This window comes from Nothobranchius furzeri, chromosome 10, assembly GCF_043380555.1.
Source record: "Nothobranchius furzeri strain GRZ-AD chromosome 10, NfurGRZ-RIMD1, whole genome shotgun sequence".
Lineage (NCBI taxonomy): Eukaryota > Metazoa > Chordata > Actinopteri > Cyprinodontiformes > Nothobranchiidae > Nothobranchius > Nothobranchius furzeri.
Genome location: NC_091750.1, coordinates 38,460,185 through 38,479,462, shown reverse-complemented (window position 1 = coordinate 38,479,462; position 19,278 = coordinate 38,460,185). Strand labels below are relative to the sequence as shown.

Sequence of the window (19,278 nt, the reverse complement as noted above, 5' to 3'; positions counted from 1 at the left end):
CTTACTCTGAGAGGTGCAATACAAGTGCGGGTCATTTATCATTTATCATTTATCATACTTGGTGACGTAATTTCAGGGCTTTGAAGTGTTCCCTCTAGTCTGGTAGGGTCAAGTTTAAAGGACAAAGTAACAATAGAATAGAATGAAGTAGTCTTTATTGTTATCATTCTGGGAGGCACAGCCAAGCCACACTCCAGTTATTTATAAAATGTACACGTAGTACTTAAAATGTACTCTATATATGAAGATCATTTGCAAAAACAAATACCAGTTTTTACAAATGAAAAAAGCATCTTTTTATTAAACCAGTGATTTCAGTCTGGTGATTAACGCTGAAGTAATTAGTCGGTGAGACGCAGCGTGAACATAGCCTTGGTTATATCTGATTATAAAGTAAAATTATTACTAAATTATCAGTTTAATGGACCGGACCTGGAAGCTCAAAGTTCATGTTTTACATAAGTTTTCTGTAAACCAAAGGCTTTTAACTCAAACTCCCATCAAACCACTATCCTTTAATCATCCAGATGGAGCATAGGGATTGGTACCTTCTCCAGTCTGCTGCCCCCTGATGGAGGTGGAGGATCTACAGGTGGCAAGGGCCTGTTTTAATTTCTCTATTATATAACTGGATAATAAAATAAAACTATTACTATTACGTCTCGTAACTTGAGATTCAAAAGCTAGACTTTATATTTCGGGCTTTAAAGGCTTAAAAGCCTAGTTAATAGTTAAGTGCCACTTAAAACTAAGCCATCCTATATATGTGGATGTAGAGTCTGGTGATGGTCCATTGAAGGCTCTCAGTTGTCTTTCAAACTGTCTCCACATGCTATTGGACAACAAACCGCTATGGATGTCAGTCAGCGAGGCAATTCGTTATTCCCTAACCCCAAATAAACCTAAGTACCTCTATCTGCGCTTGAGTCAAGGAAAGGTCCAAGTCAAAATAATAATAATAATAATAATAATAATAATACATTTTATTTAAAAGCGCCTTTCAGGACACCCAAGGTCACTTTACACAAAACACGTAATAAAATACAATAAAACAATAATAAAACCCAAAGAAGAAAAAACAAAGAGAGAAACAGTTCAATAAAATCAGAGGTCATAGGCAGATTTAAACATGTGTGTTTTGAGTTTTGTTTTGAAAAGGGTAAAACTGTCGACGTTCCTGATATCTGGGGGAAGTGAGTTCCAGAGTCGAGGAGCAGAGCGGCTGAAAGCTCTGCTCCCCATGGTAGCGAGACGGGCAGAAGGAACCGCAAGATGGATGGAAGAAGAAGATCTGAGTGAACGGGACGGGGTGTGAATACTTATAAGGTCTGAGATGTATGGAGGAGAGAGGTTGTGGGTTGCTTTGAAGGTATGAAGGAGAATTTTGAAGATGGACCTGAATTTAACAGGGAGCCAGTGAAGCTGCTGGAGAACTGGGTGATGTGGTGAAAGGAAGGGGTTCTGGTGATAATACGGGCTGCTGAATTCTGGACCAGTTGCAGTTTATGAAGGAGTTTGTTGGGGAGACCATAAAGAAGTGAATTGCAATAGTTGTCGGAAGTTAATGCCAAAGCCGTTTCAAATGAGCCGTCACCATTTTTGCTTTTTCAGTAACATCCCACCCGCCAACAGAGTGCTGTGATTGGACCGCTACAGATGTCAGTCAATGTGACAGTCCGCCATCGTGGAAGAACTACATAAAAAACCAAAATAATACGCCGCTTTTCTAAATAAAAGCGCTGAGATTGGCCCGCCAAAATACTAGCTGAGGCGGCTCCAATGGACCGCCAATTTGGCTTTTGGCAAATGACGGTCTAGATTCTACGATAGAATGTTCTTGCTGATTAACTGAAGCCAACAGACTCCCAGGTGAAATTCTGGCTTCATCAGATCCTAAAGCTTCAGGTCAAGAAATGATTGAACACAAAACCTCTGAAATAAATCTCAACGACAGGAACAGGCGTGTGCTGCAGGGCAACATAAATCAGCCAGTTGTGGGAACGTTAGTCCTCCTGGAGAGCCGGTTACAGGTCTGTTATCCACCTGTGTGCACACAATGTTCCACACAGGTGATGAGGGGAATTTTACCCTCAGGCCAGAAATTCCGCACCTTCATGAACCTGATGCAGCAAAGCGTTCCGAATTCCACAAAGATCACTTTGTGCTCCAAACTCTCCCAGCAGCACGGACATGTAGACGGGAAACTGACTGTATGTGGCCTGGAGCCGGATTACACGCCGCTGCTGTTTGAAAACAGGAAAACGTGGAGTGCGGTGCCTTGGTCTGCCTGAGTGTTTGTGACTTCCGGGTCAGGGGGTTTAAGATTTTTGGCGTCTGCCTGATCAATCCCGGTGGCTGCCTGGTGGGATCTGGGTCCCTGGGCTCTGCTGGGTCCCCGGCGGGAGTGGTCGCCCCTGGGTCCCGGGCTTGGCTGGCTGAGGGGTGGGAGGCTGCGGGCGGGCCTGTGGGCTTGCCGCTGAGATCTCCCGGGACTCTGCCGGCTGCTGGTTGTGGCCCCCCGAGGCGATCCTCTGCACCTCTTGAGGGGGGCGGGGGCTTTTCTGGTTACGGTCTCCTTGGGGTCCCTGTGCTCTGGGGCAGCTCCTGGATCTCTGGGACTTGGAGCTCCCTCCGTCTCCTACACATCTTTGGGGGGCAGATCTGTGGCCCCTCACACACTCTATTAGACGCTCCTATAGAGAAACCTTACATTTACAAGCGCGTGTACACACACAGGTGCTCACATGGTGCTCTCATAAGTATGGACTTGGGCACGTTAACACATGTCTTAAGGCTGTGGTTGGCACTAAATGCACTGTGATTTATTATCGTGTGACTGTTCAGTTAAACAATGTTGATTTTACATTTCCTCATCAAGTTGACGCAGTGATAGCTTGCTCCTGTTGTATTGTTGTGTGTCCCTTTTCTGCAGGTCTAGAAGCAGAACAAGAGTTCATCATTGACTGTTTATTTTCGTTTATTATCCTGTTTGCTTCACAGCCAGACAGGGCACGGGGAAAAGAAAAAAAAACACAGGAAAACGACTCCACATGCTGAACGATTGGTTGTTCTTGCCCCCACCCCCGCTCAGCATTTCTGTCTACTCTTTTGTCCCATCAGAGTAAATTTAGTCACACTGCTGACTAGAAAATCCAGCTCTTAGCCGTGTTTACGCAACCCTTCCTAAAATAAACCATTAAAAATTCAGAGAGGAGGCGGTATGGGATTAAAAATCCAGTTTAGGTGCAGTGCTCGTCTTACCTGTGCCTGTACCGGTGGGGTCGCCTCCTTGGATCTGAAAACAGAACAATCTGAGTTCAGTCATAGTTTCATTAACGTCAGAAGCAATTAAAACAATTTATTTGATCGTATTATCGCTTCACTCTTCTGCTGATTTGTTTGCTTCATTATGACAAAAAAAACCAGCATCTGACTGATCCGAGTCATCAGTGATGAAAGGGAGGGCACCATAAACCCAGCCAAACTGGCTCCGATTGTTCACGGTCACCTTCTACCATCAGCTGCTTGATGAGAGCTCTGAGCTCCTCTGGACCCCTTTGGCCACGCGTGTTGCTCCGGCAACATTTACATCAGGTAGTTTGGAGGAAAACTATTGGATTTACTAACAGCAGAGGTAGATTTAGCCAAAACATTTAGCTTTTCAGGCTTTTAGGCTGTTCTGGCCTCCAACTTCTACAATAAAGTAAAAGGGTAACGTGTGCACAGCAGATTTGAAACATGATGCAATATTCCACTAAAATCATTAACAAGATGATTTTTGTGGTTGAAGGGTTAGGGTTAGTAGCCTACCACGGTGGTTAAATCCATACAAACCTGCATAAGAGCTTTTCTGTCTAAAGAGAATAAAACAAAGTAGTAACTGTTCCCCACTGGGTGGGAACGCCACCGCTTCGGGTCAGGAAAAATAATTATAGTTACAAAGAACTCCAGTGTCGGTGTGGAAGGTCTAAAACCTCCGTGTTTCAGAGGCAATAAAAACTTTTTCATCAGTGGAAAAATGTGCTTTTGATGGTTTTCATCTGCTTTAAGGTTCCTGAAAGCAGAAGCTGTTTAGTGTTTGGAGGTCCCGGGCTCACACGGCTGAGGGTGAAACGTCATGAAAACGCTGAAGTCATCAAACCCTAAAAATAACTTTACAAGGTTCCGTACAGTGAGGAGAACCGTGTTCCTGTGATGCTTTTAAAGGTTTTGTTCCAATACAACGATCCTGCTGAAGCTGCCTTTTATCTGGCGACGTAATCACGGGTAAACAATCGGCAGTTCACAAGAAGGGACACAGCAGACTGCACTTCTTGAGGACGCTTAGGTCCTTCAGTGTCTGTAGCAAGATGCTGCAGATCTTCTACAAGTCTGTGGTTGAGAGTGTAATCTCTTCAGCCATCGTCTGTTGGGGTAGCAGCATCAGAAGCAGGGACCTGAAAAGGCTCAACAGCCTAATAACAAAGGTCGGTTCTGTTCTGGGGACGACTGTGGAACCGCTGGAGGAGATGATGCAAAGAAGGATTCTCCAGAGAATCAAGAACATGATGGACAACCCTGAGCATTCTCTTCACAAGACTGTCCGACAACGGAAGAGTGTCTTCAGTCAGAGGCTTCTTCAGTTTGGCTGCAACACTGACCGCTACTGGAGATCCTTCCTGCCAACAGCCATTGTGATATACAACAACTCTTTGATGACGTGATTATTATTATTATTCTGAGCTACTACAACAATCAATTTCCCTCTGGGATTAATAAAGTATTTTTGAATTGAATTGAAGTCTGCAGAAGCAGCCCAAACCCTCATCTCTCCACCACCATGCTGACTGGCTTGGATCAGCTGCTTGTGCTGCAGTGCACTGTGGGTAAACACCTGCAGTAATCCTGTGGTTCTTTCAGATGCAACCCTAGGCTGTACTGTCGTGATCCTTTCCAAACAAGCCTTGACCTTTGACCTGCTAACAGACACCTGTGGAGCTCTTGGGATTTTTGTCATTTCTATGAAAGTTTGACTTGGTGTGAACTTGCAAAGATGTTTGTTTAGGAATGACCTTTGACCTTTCTCTGGTCAGCACCACCTGGCTGCTTACTACCCTCTTAAATCCGAAAGGATCCATTTAGTTTTTACGCGTTTCTGAGGTTTAGCTCCGGTCTCCATGTTCATCCGCATCTGCGGCTGAACCACCGCGAGCGGAGCGCATGACCCCGTGACATCACACTAATTCGCTCTGCTTTAAAAATAGCGTCAGAGCCAGTTTGCTTTGTCCTTTCATCACTCGTAGCAGAAATGAGTGTTTGTAAAAGATCCTTCTCGTCCAACTCGTAACCAACAACGTCCAGCTTCGGTTTTATTCTTACCATGAAGTTTCTGATGGACCTGTGGAAGATTGTCCCATCGTAGTAGCCTTTTTTACACAGACGGATGAAATTCTCTCCAGCTTTGGGAACCTGAAGTAAAGTAAATCCATTTGTTATACAGAGAAAAATCAAATAAAAACCCACCTGGAGTTCATAAGTTTAACGCAGCTAGCGGGACGGACCCGGTTTCTGATTGACTAAAAATCATCTCTGCTGCTCAGAATAAACACAGTTCCACAATCTTATAATTCGGTTTAATCTGTGAGGAAGGAGAAGCAGGAGAAATCACACGCGTCTGTAAGGAATCAGCTGTGAAGTAAAAAACACTAGCAGCCAAAGAAACATGAAAACTGATTGGGTATGATTTAATAACACATTTATGGATATTTTACTTAAGTTATTAGAAGTTCTTAGATTAAAACTGCAAGTCAGATTGAAATGTAAAACCTAATGACTGCAGTTTTGTTTAGTTCAACGGAAATGGAGATGAAGCTCAGTTTGTCAGAAATGATCTTTACAGAAGTTTGGGAGGAAGTAAGTTCATGTGTCGCCTGAAGCAGACGTGTAGGTATCTGAAAAGCTGCTCTGTTCTGCTGCCGTCAAACACAGAGCGGTATCTGGGCCCTGCTGTAAAACATCTCACCGGAGCCGGATCTGGAACAGGGCGGGGCTTAGGCCGTGATGGGGTCTACTGGAGTGAGTCGCTAACTTTTCCCCTCCTTGGCAACATGATGATGGTTTCCAAGAACAACAGCTGCTTCGTAAAACCTATTTTACTCTCTGGCTCTTTTGCTGGGGGACAACTTTCTGAGCTCGTTTCCGCCTGCATCACAAACCCGCTGCTAAAGTTCAACTCTGTGCCAAACGGTACCAACAAACAGCACAAAGAGCCTCTAAAACCCACAACAGCAACATTCCTTCCATTTTAGCAGTAAAACTCAACTCTGGAACAGAAAAACATTTACTGATGCGATGTGAGATGCAACAGATTTCTGGAACATCTGGAGGTGGAACTGCTGATGAATATTTCTCTCCTCTGATTCTGAACCCAGGAGTTGGACGACAGTTCTGTATCTGTGACCCTGCTGCTGCAGCAGAATCACGAAGGCTCATTTTGTATTTCTGTGCACAGCTGAAGAACGTCGAACATGCAAACTCGTTTGGAAACCTGAAAATGTACTTTAGATCGTCGGGAAGCGGAGAAGTCAGCCATGGACAAGTCTTAAGATTTAACTTCCTCGTTTCATCAAATCAAATGCGATAAAATCAGCTTTAGTCGGTTAAGTCCCACCAGCTGTCACACTCTTTGGTGTGAAATTTGTTCTCCACATGTGACCCGTCCTCTGAGGGGGTGGTGAGCTGCAGCTGTGGCTGCGCTCGGGAACAATTTGGTGGTTTAACCAATTGGGTCCCAAGTCTTTGGTATGACCCAACCGTGGGTTTGAGCCCAGTCTCAGGGTGGACACTACCACCTGGCCACTGAGCAGGTAGTCATTTAAGGTTCCGATAGAGATGCACGGTTCTGGTTTCAGGGTATCTGCAGGTTTAAGGGCGTCAAATTTAAGACTTTTTAAGACCTTTTTTAAGGCCACTTTGACCAAATTTAAGCTATTTTTAAAATTAAATCTAAGCTATAATTTCAGCTATTGCCTGGAACCGGTGCTAACGTGGGATTAGCCATCCAGTTAACATTAAACTTGCACTTCCCCATGGCGCAAGCTCCCACTAGCTCAACCAGCTAATGTGCCCTTCTAAAAATATCCCCCTTTCACAACCAACTGAGTGTGTACGGTTCCGCTTACGCCAACATCGTACACAAAAGATGCTGAACACTAACTAAAAATTCACAAACATTTTATAGAAATAAAAGAATCTTGTTTATTGGGTCTTTGATAATTTAAGACCTTTGGAAACTGTAAGGATTTTTAAGGCCTCTAAATTTGGAAAAGCTAATTTAAGACTTTTTAAGGACCCGCGGATACCCTGGGTTTTAATGCAGCTGCGACGGCCGATCCAGAATCTAGATCCGTTTCAGTTTCTGATGACTCGGTTTGTGCTCGGTGAGTTCATAACCACAGGAAAGTATCAGATTCATTTATTTTAGTTTGGAAACTGATGGAGAAAAAAGTGGGTTATTTTAATGGAAAATCTCTCCTGACAGGACTGCTGCATCATGGGACTTGTAGTTTTACCCAAAAGACCTAAGAGACAACAGGTTAAATGTTCAGACCAACGTTGTTCCGACGATAAATAACTGCGGTTTTCATCCCCATCAGCGGCTCTTCTTGGCCTGATTGTTGTTTTTACCTTGTCACAGTGCAGCTCCAGGTTCAGGTCTCCCACGTTGGTGTGCAGACGGACGTAACCTTTCTTCTTCACATACTGATAACGAACCGTGTCGTCGGCAATGGCATCTGTACAGAGAACAGAAATAAACACGGAATAATTAAATATGGTTTCATAACGGACAGAAAATGTAAATAATGAAATAAATGCTGTATAAGCCTGGAAATGTTGGAGTATAAAGATAATTCAGTGTTAGTTTGGGAAATAGTTATTTAGGAATCTGAACTACAGTATTTCAAACAAATCAGCCCTTAAACTAAGCTTTAGGGAACTTCTCCGCGTGATCCAGAAACGTCCCCAGACCATTATCCTCCCATCTTCGTCACTGCTCTGACCCAAAATGTCTTCTACATCGATCTTCACGTCATTTAACCACAGGATGCTCTCCAAACCTCCACCAGGCTTCTCCTCATCTCCGTAGCAACATTTAATCAGGTAGTTTCTGCTCATGACCTCTGACCCGAGCACTCGTCTGTCCGTCCTCCACCGGTGGACCGAGCACGTGGTCCTTTGTGTCCTTTCAGAGGGCCGGCCCGTGCTGCCGCCTGGCTCCGCGCGGCTTCCATCAGAGCCGATCTGTTATTTGGCTTTTTAACGAGCAGACATGAATCAGACGGAGAAAAGAGGGTTCTGGGTTCAAAAGGTCATTTCGTAACAACCTTCCTGCTCTTTGATTAACTAGAAATAACTTAATGAAGCTAGTTTGGGTTTTTGAACTCGAGCGTCCCATAAAAAGGAAGTTGAGCCAAATAAAAAATGTTTAGTTGAATAGAACAAATGGAGCCTGGTCCTTGAGTAGCTATCCTGCATGTTTTAGATGTTTCCCTGCTCCGGCACACCAGATACCCGTTCAGCAGGTCATCAAACCGGTTAGAAGACATGTTTGTTTCTTTTTATTGTGCCGACGCTTTCATTCTAACCCGACATGCATGTTTTCGTTCTGTGGGAGGAAACCGGAGGAAGGCTGTAACTGGGATTCAAACCCGCAACCACGTTGCTGCTAGGCAACAGTTCTGCCAACTGTGCCACCATGCAGGGGACACCGAACGTGCCGATCGTGACCCTGGAGAACCAGGACTGGAGCCACACGTCTGTTATTCCAGAACATTTATGCTAAACTTTTTATTTCAAATACTTTTTAGACCTCTTATCTGTTCTTGGATTACCAAACACGCCCCAGCCGCATTAAGAACACTGAAGTAGGCCACCAGATTCAAACGCTGTCCTCCTCTGAAGTCTGAACCTACTAGTGTTGCATAACAGCGACTCCCTCTCGCTGCAGCGGTCCGCTCTCTGACAGGGTGACAACATTACCGGCTCTGCGAGCACGAAGAAAGCTCACACACGACTAACCAGGCCTCTCAGCACAGAGATTAACGCAACCAGATTAAGGAGAGATGAAGGCTTGTTTTTGCTGCAGAGGATCTATCTGTGTGAGATGTAGACTCGCCTGCTTCGTGTGTCGTTGCAGGAGTCATAGCCGTAGATGTGAAGGAGGCAGAAACTCTTCCTGTTGAGTAGTGGGCCTGGGGGGGCAAACACAAACATGGCTTTCAGGTCGGCTTTTTGCCCTCTTCAATACTAATAAATGGCGAGTACGAAAGGTTAAAGCTCATCCACACATGAGATATGATGTGACCTCTAAAACACCCACCGTCAGCTCTTTGACCTCTTTTATGACCTCTGCACAACAATGTTTCCTACTTCTACTGACTGAAACCCTGTTTTTGGTTTGGGTTTAGTAGTGGGAGGAACGCCGTTTACTTTTCTATTCTCCTATTGTAACCTGCACAGAAACCCTGCTAGCTGCACGGAGAGTGAATCAGAAATGGGCTTAGAAAAGAAAAGGTGCAGTCGGGAAAAGCAGTGGATGGTCTTTTGTGGAAACTGACTTTACTAATCCATAAAACGGGTCACAGGCCACTCGTCTCCCAGTCATCAGATGAGTTATGTAGCACACATTTGCCTTTGGTACCGGGGTGGATCAAGTCCAACAGGACGGCACATTGAATACGTTCCACTCTGAATGTTTATTTGAATACTGAAGGAAAAGGAGACAGTCTGGCTAACATGTTGGTAGCTGTAGTCTGGTTTAGTAGTTAGTAGTTAATCATTTACCACGACGCAACAACAACCCTAACCAGAACCAAACCAGCAGCTGTGACTTTAATCTGAGTCATCATATCTGAGAACACAACTGTTCACTTTTCATTCTTGTTTTTTCTTTAAATGAACAGAATCTCCCATTACTCTTTTCCTTTTCCCTCCACCATAACTCACAGTTTGGCGCCCTCTTGTGTCCGACTTTGAGCTTTTGAAGCAGAGTTGTTCTGCTTTAAGATTTGACCTACAGCATTTATTTTGTCGGTCTTCTTGGCTTCTGGCTCCTTCATGGTGGAAGCCAAGAGCTGATCCCCCTTGTAGTCTTTGTAAAGCTCAGCCAAGGTCTCCCTGGTTTCCAGGTTGGTAGTCTTCAGGTGATACGCTGGATCCTGCCTCGCCTTCTCCTCGTCTAAACGGCAGCAGATAAAGGAAAGAAGTATTTTACTCACAACAAACCAGAAATTTGACTCCGATCTCAAAGTAAAAATTACCTGCATCTGACATTTTCAGGTTGTTCTTCACATGGAAGAAGTTTGACACGTTGAATTTATCCAGGTTTGTGGGGTCCTTTAAAAACAGAAAGCAGATGTTTTTAAGGGCCTGCATCGTGCGAACTCCAGTCTTTGGAGCTTTTGACCGTGTTTTATTATTTCCTGATGAAAAGCAACGTAAAGCAGTTATTTTCCTGTCTCAGCTGCTTCTTTCCTTCAGCTCTGGAAAACTCTGCTAAGCTTCAGCAAAAGCCTGGGTAGAGCTTAGTTGTGTCATCACTGCCCCGCTCCTCCCCATCCAGGAGTCTCGGGTCTGGATCCCGCCGCTCCAGCGCCTCATTTATCAAACCTTACTAGAAACTGTCATATTTCCAAATTCAGGATGTTAGCCTGAATGTCGTTTACATACAGAAACGCACTCGATTAACCATACTTGGTCACACAAGGTCCTCTAATGCCACTTACACGCTAGCATCAGCTCCACTCTGCTCCGCCCACCCCAGCCTGGCCACATTCGTCCCCCACTGCCTTAGCGATGTAACTGAGCAGCACATGGGCGGTCTGTGGCCTGTGATGTCATGATCGGATCTCCGAGCACGTGGGCGGGACAAAAGAGCACAGAGGTCCACTCCACGGGGTCTTCATTATTAAGCAAAAGCAGCCCGAGCAGTCTTGCTTTTGGAGACTCAGCATCCTGCTTTGCTTTGCTGTGTGTGTGTGTGTGTGTGTTCCTCACAGCAGTGAGAGACAAAGTAAAATGGCTTCAGTCAGAGGCTCGTTAACACCACAGCATCCAGAATGATACTGAGTGCGTTTACATGCAGCCAGTAACCCTTTTAAAACCCGAATATTCACAATAACCCGGTTCCGCAGGTCCATGTAAACACCGCCAGAAACCCGGATATGCTCATAACCGGGTTTTTAAAAACCCGATTACTACACCTGGGGTAACCCTTTTCTAACCCGAGTGTTTGGTCGTGTAAACGCATATCGGGATATCCCCATCAAAGCGTGTGTTCTGCGCATGCTCTGTTCGCAAGGAATCTTGGTCTTTTGAGTAGCGAGACGTCTTGTATGCGCGAGAACTCCGGAAGTAAACAACAAGTTGGGAGCAAAATGGCGAGTCACGGCACAGCACCACACTTTTGGAGTGACAAAGAAACTAAAGCGCAAACAAATGCGGTCGCTATCTCTTCCGAACTGGGAAACATGTTGTTGTTTTCACGGATACCGGAACGAGAAGAACCGGAAATGAGGCATATTGCGTCTGGACGTAGTCCATACGTCCTGACGCTACCCCAACGTCCGCATTAAAATCGGGTTATGTAAGTTAGAGGTAACTCTTTTTATTTATGCTTGTAAACGGGTTATTCTGATCAACTCAGAAACCCGAATACCGACCTTAACCCGATCATAACCCGGATATAGGCTGCATGTAAACGTAGTCAATGAATTGTGCCGACGGGAAGCCCCTGCAAGCTGATTCTATCTGCCAATCGGAGGCTCCCCCTAAAAGTACGCGTGACTTTGAGCCAGCCAGTCAGCAGGTAGCGTGTTGGACCAGTTTGGCTCCAGGCAGACCGCCTCAGGAAGAGGGCTAAAAAGACGTCCGGTGAGAAAATCCAAATGAGAACACTCCCAACCCGGTCCAGGCGGAGTGGAGCCGATGCTAGTGTGTAAATGCCATAAAGCTCGAGGGAAATCCCTGCGTTCTTCCCGGGGAAAACAAAACCAACTTCAGTGGCAGCGAGATCGAGGCGCTGCAAAAGAAACGACTAACCTGGAGTGTGATGATGTCCTTTCTTGTGAAGGGTTCATCTGTCAGCAGATCTTTGAAACTCTTGGTTTTGATGTTTAGTTGCTCGACGGCCTGAGGAAACCAAACCAGGAACATCACATCATCTCTAATTTATTATTTGTTTATATGGAAGGTTTATGGATTCCTACCAGTTTCTTCAAGTTATTTAAAAATATTTGAAAATGTTCAACATTTCTGTAAAAACGCTAACCTTTAGGGTTTGAATAGGACGTAACATCTGTACATGTTTAAGGGAGAACTGTTTGTGTTTGACTATCGTTAAAGTTTACTGACCTCATAGGAAAACACATTTCCAGTCACCTTGTTGGCAACAATGTGGGAATTATTTGTGAAGACGTTGTAGAGAACAGGACAGTGATACTTTCCTGGAACACGATACAGAAATAAAAGAGAAAGCAGGGATAATCAGTCTCAGTTCGGTCAGATAAATGTTCGTCTTCTCTGGAAATCATAAAGTATCTAAAACTTTTGTTCACCGGTCTGAAGAACAACACGAATACCTTCTCAGTGGCCTAGTGGTAGCGTGTCCGCCCTGAGACCGGGAGATTGGGGTTCAAATCCTGGTGGGGTCATACCAAAGACTAAAAAAACCAAAAGGAACCCAACGCCTGCCTGCCTGCTTGATACCCCGCGTTAATGGGTTGGACTGGGGGGGTCAAACCACCAAATGGCTCCCGGGTGCAGCTGTCTGCAGCTCACCGCTCCCCCAGGGGATGGGTCAAACGCAGGGAGCAAAGGTCACACTAATAACTAACAGGTCTTTTCATTTTTAATTGAATTCAAATCTGACGAGCTTCGGCAGCAATCGTCCCGTTTTTAAGTTTCTCTGGTTAACGAGAATCTCGAGGCTGCAAAAAACAACTTTTGCTTTTGTTGTTGAGGTCCTTCACTCGTATTTTTAATACAGTGGCTAAGGAGGTACAGCAGGTTGTCCAGTAATCAGAAGGTTGTGGGTTCGATCACATCTCCTGCCAGAGAATTCTGCTGTTGTGTCCATGGGCAAGGCACTTAACCTGCCTTGCCAGCTGGTGGTGGTCGGAGGGACCGGTGGCGCCCGCGCTCGGCATTCTCTCCTCTGTCAGAGCGCCCCAGGGCGGCTGTGGCTACATCGTAGCTCATCCCCACCAGCGTGTGAATGGGTGTGTGACTGATTGTGTTGTGAAGCGCCTTGGGGGGCTGTAGAAGCCTAAGAAGGTGCGATACAAATACAATGCAGAGCTATGCTAACATGTAAACAGATTTACCATCGTTGTTCTTTGCAATTTTAAGTTTAATGAGGGATTTTGCTTCCAGTTTCTGTAAAACAGAAAAAAATCCAAATTAGTTAAAAATATCACCTGAATCTTCGATTTGACATTGAGCCTGTCTGACCCAGCAACCTTAAAAATGCCTACTTATGCTGTTTTATTAATAAAATAATGAATTCAGGTGAAACTCAGATCCATCTCCTTTGTGACAAGTTGGAAGAGTTCATAAAACCACGGAGTCAAAGATTTGAAGCAAATATTTTATCTGTACTTTTTTATGATATTTTTACCACAAATAAAATATTTTCTTACTTCTCCAGAGATCGGATTGGTTCCATACTTCTTAATCCAAGGAACAATGCTCCTAAAGTACAACACAAAGACTTTTTTAAATCAGGATAAACGTTTCCTCCATAAAACATGTTTGTTTGCTACAGTCACCATCTGAGAAAATCTGTTGTACCACAAGTGAATAGAGCATGTCGGCTTCGGAATAATTCATGAGAAATTGCAATCAGCAAAGTTTCCTGCACTGTTTTACGTGTCCGTAAACATTTGTTTATACTGTCAACATGTCATGTAGAAAAAGTAGGGATGTTCCGATCACGTGTTTTTACTACCGATCTGATTCGGAGTCATCGGTGTAAAGAATCTGCCGATACCGAGTCCTGATCCCATACTTTACAAACGCATTAAGATAAAAGGAGAACACAATAGAGATGCCTTTTTTATTTAAATCATTAATGCTTTTCTTTCTTTCTGCATTTGTCATTTCTTTAGTTGTTTTGCCATAAAACATCACTTGTTTAGGAAATACAGTAATAAGAAACGTGTTGATATTAAAAATAAATGTAAAAGTAGTCTTGTCGCTCATATTTTAAACCCTTTACTCGTTGTGTGGCTGTTTTCTGCAACAGGGACGACACGCCGCATGACTGTCAGCAACAGGGTCACTCTTTTCTACAAAACACCCGTAGAGTTGCTGCGTCTGTAAAGTTAGGAAGAGAAAGCAGATCATCGCGACTCAAGGAACCCGACGTTTGCAACCACAGATGCTCAGTGTGGTAAATATGCTGCCATCTTGGTATTTTGCTCTGTCCAGTTTTTAAAGGTGAGACGTCAGATGTGTAGTGTTGAACGCAGCTCCACCTTTTCCACCTGGTTAAATGCCCGGTTTGCACACATTACACGTGTTTATTACACTCCCTTTGCTGTTCATTTAAAAATACACCCAGGTTAGTCATTTTCTCTCTTGAGATGACAACTATGCTCTGTGAGCTAACTGCTACATGTTATGGTACGTGAACTCCCGGACTACCTTAAATTGTGGGACTGACGTTGTGTGTGAAACAAAAAATGCTGATGTAGAGGAACTTGTTGAATTTAAAATTGTCATTGTTTTTCAGTTTGAAAATATCGTTCTTAGGATAAATTTAAAAAGTAATGTTTGTTATTTTTTTGGTTAAATCAGATTTTTCCCTCCCGGTTTCCAGAAAATCACGTGATCAGACCCGATTTCTGATCACATGATCGGATCAGAGCATCCCTGATAAAAACCTTTTAAAATCAGTAGGACTCACTTACAGCAGTTCGAACACAACTCCATCCTCAGTGCATACGGGATATTCAAACGGCTGAAGGGACAAACTTCACAAAACGAGAGAGAAAGGGATTTCAACTCAGTTAGCTAAACAAACTCATTTCACCCTAGTTACTCCCAAATGGCAAGTCTATACTGTCACTTATTCTCATTCCCTTGAGAAACTGTGCAGCCCTCCAACATCCAACAAGCCTCCTTACCTGCAATGGTCAAATGGAAGCCGTTTAAAGTTTGCCCGAGGGATTTCTGGAGCAGAAAACATAACATTGCATTCAGTTACAAAGACACTGCTCAAAAACTTTAAAGGAACTCTTAAAAAACACATCAGATCTGATCTGGACAAATACATTTTCCATGATCTTCATCTCTCAGCAATCAGTATCGGCCCTCAAGACCAGAACTGGTGCATCTCTGGTTATTTATAGCAGAAATTAGTGGTGAGAATAATCATGTGCACCCAACTGAGTAGTCTCGGAGATTAAGATGGTGTTTAAAAGCTGCTGCATGACATTTTTCACATCAGGGTTACAGCAATGATGTCTGGCCCAACTGTGATTACGTAAGTCTGCTCAGAATGCTTCTGTGTTTCTCCAGACTGAGGTTGTTCGGCATCTATCTTCCCACGGGAATTCACTACAAAAGATCTAAACTGAAAACAAAAGCACAAAAACACAGCCTGTGTAAATGCACGTCACTCACCAGCTCGCTTCCCTCCGTAGAAGTTGGTATATTCTGTACATGTGATATACCTGTGAGAATGGTTTAAATTACAGGTAAAAACCAAATAAGAAACGAGATAAACTAATGCTAATGCAAGCTAGCTCAAACAAGCTAACATTAGCTACGTATCAATGAAGCTGGAAACTTTAACACATACATTTTGTCTTTCTGGTGCTGTCGCTTGCCCATCTTTGCTTTGTGGGTGGATCCAAACGGAAAAACGCAATAAAAATATCCAACTACAGCGATAAAACACTGGCAACAGTTAGCCTCGTCTGTCTTCTTCTATTTTCGCTTTGCGGTTTTGCCCTGGTAAAAGTAGCTCTCTGTCGCCCCCTGTCGGAACCACAATCCTAGTCGCTCCTGGATCATGATGAACCTGCTTTTCAAGTCTTGAAAAATAATAATCAGGATTCTACTGAGAAATTTAGACAAAATAAATACAAGATCTCTTTGGTTTTATTCAAATACCGGAGATCACCACATATGATAACAGCGTTCCCTGGTTTGAAATGTCAAGTTTGAAATTTTTTGACAGAAACATAATTTAATGAGTTTGTGTTGACATTAACAGCTGCAAATGTTCGTTCACTTGTTTAATATGAAGCATCGTTTTATTTGGACTGAGCTAGGCTATGGATTAGTTACAAACAAACAAACATGGGTCTAGAAAATTTACGAAGCAAAAAAACAAACAAAAAAAATCCAATACCGACTGCACATTTTGAGGAAGATCATTTGATTGTGACGGGCAGAAGTAGCTCAGGAGTTAGAGCGGATTGTCTGGTAATTTGAAGGTTGCAGGTTCCCTCCCGACAGAGAATTCTGCTGTTGTGTCCTTGGGCAAGACACTTAACCCTTCTTGCCTGCTGGTGGTGGTCGGAAGCCTCACTGTGGCTACATCGTAGCTCATCACCATCAGTGTGTGAATGTGTGTGAAAGGATGAATGATGCACTGTAGTGCAAAGCACTTTGGAGTCCTCGGACTCTGAAAGGAGCGATACAAGTGTGGGTCATTTATCATCCTGGGCCCATTGATTTGATGTTAAGTCATTTTAATTGTATCTCAAGCAAGTCAAAACTACCCTCTTGTTAAATAAAAACACCGTAAATCCTCTAATACAGGCCCGGGCCTGTATTTGACTCAAGCTCATCAAGCTCCAGGCTTTTATTGGAAGGAGGGCCAGAATTAGAGGCAGGCCTCTATTTCTATTTGAGCAAAATGAACTAATGGTTCGCTGGAGTTTTTGACAATTAAAATTGCGACCAAATTTTCAAAGTTAAACACATTTCTTTTAACAATGGTAGTTTCTGCTTCAGCCATCTCCCCCCTCCCCCTGCGCAGCGGCCGCAAACTCACTGATGCGCCTGCAGCCTCTCGGAGTTCCTGCTGCTCTAAACATTAAAATAATTATTTCATTTTCTGTTCCTCACTTCTGATTACCTTCAATGGTGTCTGTTTGTTGCAACCACCAGGTACAAAAACTAACTTGTTTTTATTTGACTATTTTTCTGTCCTGCCTGTTTATTATCTTCCTGCATCTCCTCTCAATCCTAAAGAAAAACTGCTACCTGGGTTCATATATATTCACCTTATGAGTTACCTTTGAACTGCAGTTCTAAAAGATCTACCGACCGCAAAAACAGCGGAGCGCTCGCTGCTTGCCGGCCACATCAGTGATCGGTGCGTCACCGGAGGACAAGGTGATGCGCCCCGCTCCACAGCAGCGAAACGCATCAGGCGCAAAAAAAAGACAGAAAACATTAAAGGAAATGAGCCAACATGAATGATCGTGTGTTAAATTAGTTTTTGAGGTGGCGACACCTGATTTGATAATGTTACTGTGGCCGTGCTCAGGACGCAGATGTCTGGAACGCGTCAACAATCAGAGCTTTGCATGCGCAGGCTGGTTAAAGTTAGGATGGGGGTGAGGGGAAGGTTAAATTGCAAGAGGGTAAAGGTCACAATTTGGTTAAATGTCCGTTTTACGGCGGGTGTCGGTACCGACGCTCTGGCACAGCGCGTTGCCTCCCGACGCGCAGGAGCTTGTCACCTGCTGACAGCAGGCTGCTGTCTTTTCCGTGGACTGCATCTTGCCGGTCATTATCACGTGACAGCGACTAGTCGATGACAGGCATAAAAAGTCACTATAGTGAAGTTGACTAGTTCATACAACCTCTAATGCTCTCCAGTGTTCTGCAGCATAATCAGCACGTTCTCTTTGAACTTGATATCAAATTTTCGCCTGCTCTTCATCCCCGCACCTGCCAAATCGCGGTCTGTCACTGTCAAATCAAGTGAGACGGATGACACAACCGCCCCCCGTACTTGCTTGTTACCACATTCCGCCCGGCCACAATAAAATACCGGCCATTATTCACCTCCGCCGACTCCGACACCGGCCAAAATATGAGACCCGGCCGTTAATTGAATACAGGCCAATATTAGAGGATTTACGGTATATTAAAATAAAAATGTAATTTCATTTACACATAAGTCCTTAGCTCATAAAAATATTTGTATAGAGAAGTTTTATTTGTGCTGTTTGCTACATTTTAGTATTTAGTAACTAAATGATTGATTTGCTGTAATAAACTGTCAATTTCAGTCATTTTGTTTTATAACCAACAAATTATGACAGAGATTAAGTTTGAGACTGGGTCAGTGTGACGCTGGAACAACCAAACGTTTTGTACAGACAATAGAAATCACAATCGCGGATTTTTGAGTTTTAATCTGAAAGTTTCTGATGATCGTTACTGCATAGAACTGCTGCAGATTAAATAGAAAAATGTTGAATGAGAGCTGAGTTTGTAGTCAATGCTGTTTTTCATTTTGTTTAATTTGATATAGAAAAAAGTAGAACATGCATTTTCTCTTTTCCTGATTAAGTAATGATGGCGGGGTTGTAGGAAAGGTCTGATGCCACCCACTAGTCAGGATTTGTGGTTACGTCATCAAAAGCTGCGCAGAAGTACTTCGGCTGAAGGCAACAGAAAGCTGTTTATTATTTTTTTCTGAGCGATTACGTTTTTATTATTTAAAACACAAATCATCAAAAGCAAGAGTAATTTAAATTTTTTTTACCATAAAATAAAAAAATACCCAACTTCCCCTGATTGTATTCATTAATGAAATATAAAAATCAGAAAATTCCTTTGTTTTTTTCCATTTTTGCTTCTGACACAAAAATTGAAACACCAGAAAGTACTCTGACCCTGAAGGAAAGTTTTATGTTTGTTTTTCCAGAAGTAAAGTTCAGGCTTGAACAGGCTTTATCAGTAATCCGTATTTTCCATGTGAATGCACAAGTTTAGTCATGGAAAATGTATTTCCCCTAAAGCATTCTGTCAAATTCTGCTTTGCCATGTTTGTTTTTTGCACACTTAGATTTAAAAGTTTGATAAATGAGCAATCTTCTGCTGTTCACCATCTTGCCACAGGAGTCCCCCAGGGCTCTGTACTGGGAACTCTTCTCTTTGCCATGTACACCACCTCACTGGGTGAGATCCTTCGATCACATGGCTTCTCCTACCACTGCTACGCCGACGACACCCAGCTCTATCTGTCCTTCCCGCAGGGTGACCTCACAG

General features: G+C 43.6%; 1 protein-coding gene across 1 annotated transcript in view; it reads right to left on the bottom strand.

Annotated features, from left to right (window-relative positions):
* The window catches only part of ppil2 (peptidylprolyl isomerase (cyclophilin)-like 2), a 28,043-nt gene extending 12,054 nt beyond the window's left edge, over window positions 1-15,989 (bottom strand). Inside the window, exons 1-14 of the mRNA XM_015960273.3 lie at window positions 15,842-15,989; window positions 15,664-15,713; window positions 15,165-15,210; window positions 14,949-15,011; window positions 13,677-13,728; window positions 13,362-13,413; window positions 12,391-12,482; window positions 12,079-12,168; window positions 10,299-10,374; window positions 10,056-10,216; window positions 9,155-9,230; window positions 7,666-7,772; window positions 5,359-5,448; window positions 3,262-3,295 (exon numbers count right to left, since the gene is read on the bottom strand). Of these exons, the coding sequence (XP_015815759.3) occupies window positions 3,262-3,295; window positions 5,359-5,448; window positions 7,666-7,772; window positions 9,155-9,230; window positions 10,056-10,216; window positions 10,299-10,374; window positions 12,079-12,168; window positions 12,391-12,482; window positions 13,362-13,413; window positions 13,677-13,728; window positions 14,949-15,011; window positions 15,165-15,210; window positions 15,664-15,713; window positions 15,842-15,873 (1,021 nt within the window). The 5' untranslated portion in view covers window positions 15,874-15,989. The remainder of the gene's footprint in view (window positions 1-3,261; window positions 3,296-5,358; window positions 5,449-7,665; window positions 7,773-9,154; window positions 9,231-10,055; window positions 10,217-10,298; window positions 10,375-12,078; window positions 12,169-12,390; window positions 12,483-13,361; window positions 13,414-13,676; window positions 13,729-14,948; window positions 15,012-15,164; window positions 15,211-15,663; window positions 15,714-15,841) is intronic.
* Between the last annotated feature and the right edge of the window lie 3,289 nt (window positions 15,990-19,278).